Source organism: Polypterus senegalus, chromosome 2 (assembly GCF_016835505.1).
Source record: "Polypterus senegalus isolate Bchr_013 chromosome 2, ASM1683550v1, whole genome shotgun sequence".
NCBI classification, from domain to species: domain Eukaryota; kingdom Metazoa; phylum Chordata; class Cladistia; order Polypteriformes; family Polypteridae; genus Polypterus; species Polypterus senegalus.
The window spans coordinates 298741173-298749370 of record NC_053155.1 but is presented as its reverse complement, the minus strand read 5'-3'; the positions used below and the strand labels follow the sequence as shown (position 1 = coordinate 298749370).

At 39.5% G+C, this 8198-nt stretch overlaps 1 protein-coding gene across 4 annotated transcripts in view; it reads left to right on the top strand.

Annotated features, from left to right (window-relative positions):
• The window catches only part of proser1 (proline and serine rich 1), a 58550-nt gene continuing 50352 nt past the window's right edge, over nt 1-8198 (top strand). For all 4 annotated transcript variants that reach the window (XM_039745829.1, XM_039745828.1, XM_039745827.1 and 1 more), the window contains exon 1: nt 1-504. In XM_039745829.1, the coding sequence (XP_039601763.1) occupies nt 460-504 (45 nt within the window). In that variant the 5' untranslated portion in view covers nt 1-459. The remainder of the gene's footprint in view (nt 505-8198) is intronic.

Sequence of the window (8198 nt, the reverse complement as noted above, 5' to 3'; positions counted from 1 at the left end):
AGTCGTGGTTCAATAATATGATCTGATCTCTTCATAATGAAATCATGCTAAAATAACCATTTATAATATTTTTTTATATTTCGTTGAAAGATAGTTTAGCAATGTTAATACAACTGGCGGTTGAAATCCCTTTAGCGCACGTTTATCGATTGTATAATAATGCATGTGGGCTTTGCTTTTGACAGTAACCGCAATCCAGACTCTGCATAGAACGAATGGCTAGTGACTCGGGGCTTCCCATCTGTTGATTAATATTTTAAATTTTTTTGAATTGGTTTAAATAGAACAACTATTTTACAGTTTCATGAACTATAGTTTCACAGACCACGACGTTGCAGTGTTTTTGCTAAATTTAAAAATACATGTTTAAAAGTAAGACGCATATTGTGTACAAAAAGTAAGATCAAAGGGGTATTATTTGGTATGGTGAAATAACAAAGGGAGCAGCTAACGACAAAGATGGATAAAAAAGCTTTTGAAATTGTGCTTGATGAAATCAGAAAGGTAAGGTTTGTCATACTTTAATATTTTGTTTAGCTTCTATGCTTGATATAAACGCAAGCAATGTAACCATTTCAGAAGTTGCCATTGAGCAATTATTATATTTTACATAAGCTACACTGAGGCTGTTCTTTCTTTATTCTGCTGCTGTTTAAAGTACAGTATATTGAAGCTGTGAACTAACTTGGCATACTTTTGTAATGTGAACCTGTTTTTAAGTATTGTGCTCCTAACTGGAATTAGCCTTTTGTTTACTGGGAAAGTTTAAAAAAAAAATCCTGAAAATTTTCAGATTGTGCACCATCCTATGGTGGTTTATGTAGCAAACAGGATTATTGTGTATCATAAAATTGAAAAACCTCTGTGCAGAAAAAAAAGAACTAAAGCTAGTGCAGAAGAAAATGTGCAGAATCAAGAAGGAGCAACGGTGCATTATGGAATAGTTTTGTTGGAGAGCTAGCTGTTTTTCTTTTTTGATAGCAAATGATCAGTCTTCTAGTAACATTTTGTGGTTTGGTGACATTCTGGTCAAGAGTTTTGTCACACCACAATCTGTTACCGCATTCTTGTCTTTCATTTAATCTAATTATAATACCAATTTACTCTAGTGTCGTTACATAATTTAAGATTTCATTTTTGTGCGTCTTATAAAATGCCTGTTTTTAAAATTACCATTTGGATCTTTACTGTAACATCTACAGTGCATCCGGAAAGAATTCACAGCTCATCACTTTTTCCACATTTTGTTATGTTACAGCCTTATTCCAAAATGGATTAAATTCATTTTTTCCTCAGAATTCTACACACATCATCCTATAATGACAACGTGAAAAAAGTTTACTTGAGGTTTTTGCAAATTTATTAAAAATAAAAAAAACTGAGAAATCACATGTACATAAGTATTCACAGCCTTTGCTCAATACTTTGTCGATGCACCTTTGGGAGCAACAGCCTCAAGTCTTTTTTGAATATGATGCCACAAGCTTGGCACACCTATCCTTGGCCAGTTTCGCCCATTCCTCTTTGCAGCACCTCTCAAGTTCCATCAGGTTGGATGGTAAGCGTCGGTGCACAGCCATTTTAAGATCTCTCCAGAGATGTTCAATCGGATTCAAGTCTGGGCTCTGGCTGGAGAGATGAACCGTCGCCCCAGTCTGAGGTCAAGAGCGCTCTGGAGCAGGTTTTCATCCAGGGTGTCTCTGTACATTGCCTCTGTCATCTCTCTGTCATCTTTCCCTTTATCCTGACTAGTCTCCCAGTTCCTGCCGCTGAAAAACATCCCCATAGCATGATGCTGCCACCACCATGCTTCACCGTAGAGATGGTATTGCCTGGTGATGAGTGGTGCCTGGTTTCCTCCAAATGTGACGCCTGGCATTCACACCAAAGAGTTCAATCTTTGTCTCATCAGACCAGAGAATTTTGTTTCTCATGGTCTGAGAGTCCTTCAGGTGCCTTTTGGCAAACTCCAGGCGGGCTGCCATGGGCCTTTTACTAAGGAGTGGCTTCCGTCTGGCCACTCTACCATACAGGCCTGATTGGTGGATTGCTGCAGAGATGGTTGTCCTACTGGAAGGTTCTCCTCTCTCCACAGAGGACCTCTGGAGCTCTGACAGAGTGGCCATCGGGTTCTTGGTCACCTCCCTGACTAAGGCCCTTCTCCCCCGATCGCTCAGTTTAGATGGCCGGCCAGCTCTAGGAAGAGTCCTGGTGGTTTTGAACTTCTTCCACTTACAAATGATGGAGGCCACTGTGCTCATTGGGACCTTCAAAGCAGCAGAAATTTTTCTGTAAGCTTCCTTAGATTTGTGCCTCGAGACAATTCCTTTGACTTCATGCTTGGTTTGTGCTCTGACATGAACTGTCAACTGTGGGACCTTATATAGACAGGTGTGTGCCTTTCCAAATCATGTCCAATCAACTGAATTTACCACAGGTGGACTCCAATTAAGCTGCAGAAACATCTCAAGGATGATCAGGGGAAACAGGATGCACTTGAGGTCAATTTTGAGCTTCATGGCAAAGGATGTGAATACTTATGTACATGTGCTTTCTCATTTTTTTTATTTTTAATAAATTTGCAAAAATCTCAAGTAAACTTTTTTCAGGTTGTCATTATGGGGTGTTGTGTGTAGAATTCTATCCATTTTGGAATAAGGCTGTAACATAACAAAATGTGGAAAAAGTGATGCGCTGTGAATACTTTCTGGATGCACTTTATGTATTGCATGCTTAATTGGCAAAAATACATGTTATCTCTGTTTGCCCGATTTAGCTACACTATATTGGAGGTGATGTGTAAAATACAATGCAAGCTCAAGGCAGCTCATCTTCTTTTTAGTGCTTGAATATTTTTTTATTGCTTAGAAGCCTAATGTTGAGTTGTCTTCCCAAATATGTTGTTTGTTTATGGAGTGCCAGGGTGGTGACATGGCTAGGCGTGCTGTCTTACAGCTCTTGATTACTGTTTACAAATCCCACACCCAGTCATTTGTAGGGAGTCTACACATTCTTTCTGTGTCTGTGTGGGTTTTCACCAGGCAATTCAGCTTTCCTCCTACATCTGAAAAAAATGTCCAGTTTAGGATAGCTAATGATGTTAAATTGGCACAATATTTCAGTGTCACTATATCTTCTTTATGATTACCTAAAATAAGGTAATAAATAAGTAACACTACAGCAGAACCCCAATTACCCAAAGTAATGTGGGGTGTGTGTATGGGACAAATTATCAATGCATTTGGTAGTCTGCTGGGTGGCCACACCACCTGCACTTCAAGTCATCCACCTGAAGCTAAGCATATTCAGGTCCAGCCAGTACTTGGATGGAAGACCATCAAGGAAAACCTTGGTTTGCTGCTGGGAGAGGTATTGGTGAGATCAGCAACGGGTGTTTTACCTGAGTCTGTGTGTGGATCCCAATGCCCCAGTGCAGCGATGGGGACACCGTGCTGTAAATATGGTCCCATTCTTTGGATGAGACGTAAAACCAAGGTCCCGACTCTCAATGGTCATTAAAGATCCCCGGACATCTTTTGAAAAAGAGTACGGCATATTCAAATGTCCTTGCTAAATTGCTCATCACAACTTCATCCTTTCTGGCTCCCTAATCATCCCCTGTTTCTAATTTGCTATCTCTCTCAGACCATTCACCACCTAATAGGTAATGTGTGGTGAGCGTACTGGTGCAATAATGGCTACCGTTGCATCATACAGGTGGATGGTAAACATTGGTGCTGGTTGAAGTGGTTCCCCTCAGTCTAAGTACTTTGTGTACTGAGAAAAACACTGTGTAAATCTAATTACTGTAATTATCTACTGGGCTCTCACATTTACAAACCTGGTAGTCCCGGTACACTTTCTGGTAGCCCAGCTTTATATATGATGTGGCGGATTACCTGTAGCTTTTTATAGCAACGTTTATTTGTAAAGTTTTGTTCTACATGTGTGCATAGCAATCTTCTACTACAATATAAACGCTATTGGCATCTTGGAAGACAATATTTTAACAAATAGATGATTTTTAAAGGATTATGTTAATGTGTGGTGTTTTTGCAATTTACACAAAAATATTTTTTATCAAAAATAAACTGAACTGCTGCATTAATATTGTATTCTCAAGTTTAGTTTCAGGCTTAATTTGGACCCCACCAATAAGTTTCTCTGTCAAAAACCTTATCAGCTTGACTAGTACAGTAAACAGTCTAATGTAACTGTGCTTTCTTACTTTTATAATCCTAAAATTAGTTTTTCCTGAAAACAAAAGACTGATTTTATAAAGTCTTCCTTGCACTTTGATGACCTGTTGTCATAATTGTCTTTTGAAACTCGCCTTTTTCGACTGGAAAACATGCTCCCAACTCGGAATTAGTACTTGCAAACTCAGGCCCCGTATGTTAGGTCTAGGTTTGTTCAGCTTCATTTTATGATGTCAATCCACAATGATGGCATACATTCCAGACAGTAAGTATAATACCACTTTAAAGATTTAATTTGTTTATTAGAAGAGTTTCCTTTAAATGAACCCCCTTAATCCATTATACTGAATATTGAGAAGGTAAACATTAACATTATCAAAATGAACAGTAATGGACTAAAACTCCGGCAATCAACGTGTCTTATACAAAACACTAAATGCTGTCCTCTCTCCAGCCGTAACTGTTTTCTCTTCTGCCTCCACTGCTCTTTGTAATCAGATCCTCACGTTTTTTCTGGATAAGGTCACGAACATTAGATCCCAGATCTCCATTTCTTCTTCTGGCTCTGTTGATTTAGCCGCTCCTGCGCACGGTTCCCTCACCAGCTTTGAACCCATTTCGCTCCCCCATCTGGAAAAAATCGTCGCCTCAATGAAGCCTTCGGGCTCTCCGGACGATGTGGTGCCGTCCAGACTGCTGAAAGATGTGTTTCCTGTGATTCGATATGATGTCCTAAAGATCATAACTAGTAGTCTACCCTCGGCTATAGTTCCTCGTGCTTTCAAACACGCAGTTGTACATCCAATTGTGAAAAAACCTGATCTCTACCCTGCCGTTCTTTCCAATCTTCGTCCAATCTCCAAACTACCTTTCTTGTCAAAAATACTAGAAAAAGTAGTTTATGAGCAATTAACTCATCACCTACAGGACCATCAGGTAATGGATCTTTTTCAGTCAGGCTTTAGGCCCCAACACAGCACAGAAACCACGCATTTACGTGTCCTAAATGACGTCCTTTTGGCATTGGACTCAGGACTCCACGTGGTTATGGTTCTTCTCGACTTATCTGCTGCTTTCGACACAATCGACCACGACATCATGATCTCCTGACTCGAATCCTGGGCTGGTGTATTTGGCTTAGCCCTCGACTGGTTCAGGTCATATTTCTGCAACAGGACTCTCAGAGTCATGCTAGACGATTTTTCATCTGAGTCAGTCCCACTCCCATGTGGGGTCCCCCAGGATTCCATTTTAGGGCCACTACTTTTTTCAATCTACATCCTGCCTTTAGGTGCAATTTTTAGAAAACATGCAATTTCATATCACCTATATGCTGACGACTGCCAAATTTATTTCTCCCTCAAGCCAACTGACTCCACCAAACCTCTCCTCGACTGCCTATCTGACATTAAGGACTGGCTGGCTGTAAACTTCCTTCACCTGAACGATTCAAAACCAAGGTCATTGTTTTTAGTCCCGACTGCAAACAGGCTCCACCCCTTGGCCTCGTTTCTCTTCCCATTCCAGTAACTTCGTCTGTCTCCAATCTTGGAATCAAATTGGATACTTTCCTGAAAATGGATGCTCAAGTCAACAGCACAGTAAAATCCTGCTTTTTCCATCTAAGGCGAATCGCCAAACTCAAGCCTATTCTGTCTAACCGCCTCCTGGAATCAGTAATCCATGCATTCATTTCATCCCAGCTTGACTACTCTAATTCCTGCCTTTTTGGTATCAGTAAAGCCACTCTTTCTAGACTCCAACTGGCTCAGAATGCGGCTGCAAGGGTTCTAACGAAGTAGCAGAATCCAACACATTTCTCCGATTTTAAAAACCCTACACTGGCTGCCGGTTAGATTCAGAATCGATTTTAAGATTCTCCTCCTAACCTATAAGGCATTAAACGGTCTAGCCCCCGCCTATTTGAGTGTCTTGCTCCATTGTCACAATCCCCCTCGTGTTCTTAGATCCGCAGATCAGCTGCTCCTAACCGTTCCCAAGGCACGTTTTAAAGCTCGTGGTGAAAGGGCTTTCTCCGTCTGTGCACCCAGGCTCTGGAACTCCCTGCCCTTAGTGGTTAGGCAAGCCGCTTCAGTCGCCACATTCAAATCTCGCCTAAAAATGCACTTCTTCACTTTGGCTTTTAATTCTTAACCTGTTTCATTTTCCACTTGCCTTTTGCTATTTTCTCTATTTTATTTGGCCCCCTGACCTGTTTTTAGTATCTCTGTTTTAATTCTCTCTTAATGTTTGTTTTTAATATTTTGCTTTTAGTCCTGCTTGTTGTAACTGTACAGCGCTTCGGTCAGTTGTAATGCTGTGTTTTTAAGCGCTCAACAAATAAATATGGTATGGTATGGTAATCTATTTTAGCTTGATACGTGCTGCAGTTCATATATTGTGCTCATTGGTTGCTTTGTACAGTTTTTGTAATCACAGAAATAGTACTGTTTATTGTTGTCAAGAGTATAAAATGTTTTTTAGACATAACAGTGTACTTTTTGTACCTGTCTTGCTCTTCGGTTTCTTCTTCAATCTGGACTTTAGAACTAATAGTTGCCATTTGTTGCTTGAGCACTTCTTTCATGGGGACATCTGTGGTTACATTCCCACTTGGGTAGTGCAAACATGTGAAGGTCACAAGTGATGCAGTTTATGACTTCCGACTATTTGGCTCCACCATAAGACAATTGCAGCACTAGAATGGCATGCTATAACCAGTTGTTTTTAAAAGTGACACCAAAGTTTCGATCATACATGAAAAATTTGATCTTTTGATTTTAGCAAATTGTTTTTGATTAGAAAAATAATGCATGAACCAAAGACGTGAAACATCTGGAAGTCCACTGTGCGTTGCAAGTGTGTAGTTTGGTTGCCCAAAATTAAAAACTGGTAGACCTGGGAATACCGGATTAGTCTGATTAGATCCCCTCGTAATAGACCTGTAATATGGACCAATGCTACCTTAGATAAATCAGATGGCTGCAGCCATTTCAAATTAAAAATTAATGTGTAAGGATACCACAGCAAGCTTCCTTTTCATGCTCCTTGTGATACTTAAGGTGAAGACCTAATGAACTAAAGAAATGTATAAATTCAAAAATCCTAAATGAACAAAACAGTAGAGCATGTGTCCACAGTTGGCGCTGACAGTAGCCGAGGGGTGCAGTTGGAAAAAGGTGAGTGAGACACACTCACATTCTCATAGTCACCAGCATCTTGGCCACTCGCTTGGTACAGTCGAGGTTAAAAGTTTAATATTTATGCACTTGGTGCAGTATTCATGGCAAAGCTTTTATGAATTATAAGAAAAGTAATATATTTCCAGGTTTGCTTTGGATATTACATAACTTTGATTAATAGGTGCATGGATAGTTGGGGTTCTGCTGTAATTTAAATTGATGAATGTAATATCCACATCTGTTTAGATTAAGATAGAGAGACAGGTAGATGCATGGAATTTAAAATTTTTCAAGGGGCAAATTTGGCTTTGTATGGAAGCTCAATAAATAAATAAATAAAACTCCTCTTAAATATGCACCAGACTGACTTAAAAGAAAGAAATTGTCAGACTTGGCAGATATAGTGACAGTGAGTGGTTTTGCAGGCATTTTGCTGTCAATGGAGCTCCAGTAGCAGTACTTGAATAATTTGTTGGCTGAAAGTCCTCTGTATTAGTGAGCCAGTGCTACACTGTTCATAATGGCACAGTTTTTTAAATTTTTCTGTTTTGCTACGACCTCCAGGAGATCAAAGGTTTGTCCCAAAACTGAGTCTGTCTTTTTGATTAGTAATAAAAAATATTAATTTTAAAGCAAGACAACAACTTTCATGATTGTTGTAATCCTGTACTAAACATCCTTATAAAATCTGCAAATTTGGTACAAAATTAAATTTATAGTCTTCTTCATGAAAAGTAATAGTCTACTTTTTTGGCTTGCTATCATTCAGAATTTACATTTCTGACTCACATTTTTAATCCTCATTGTGTTTACCATT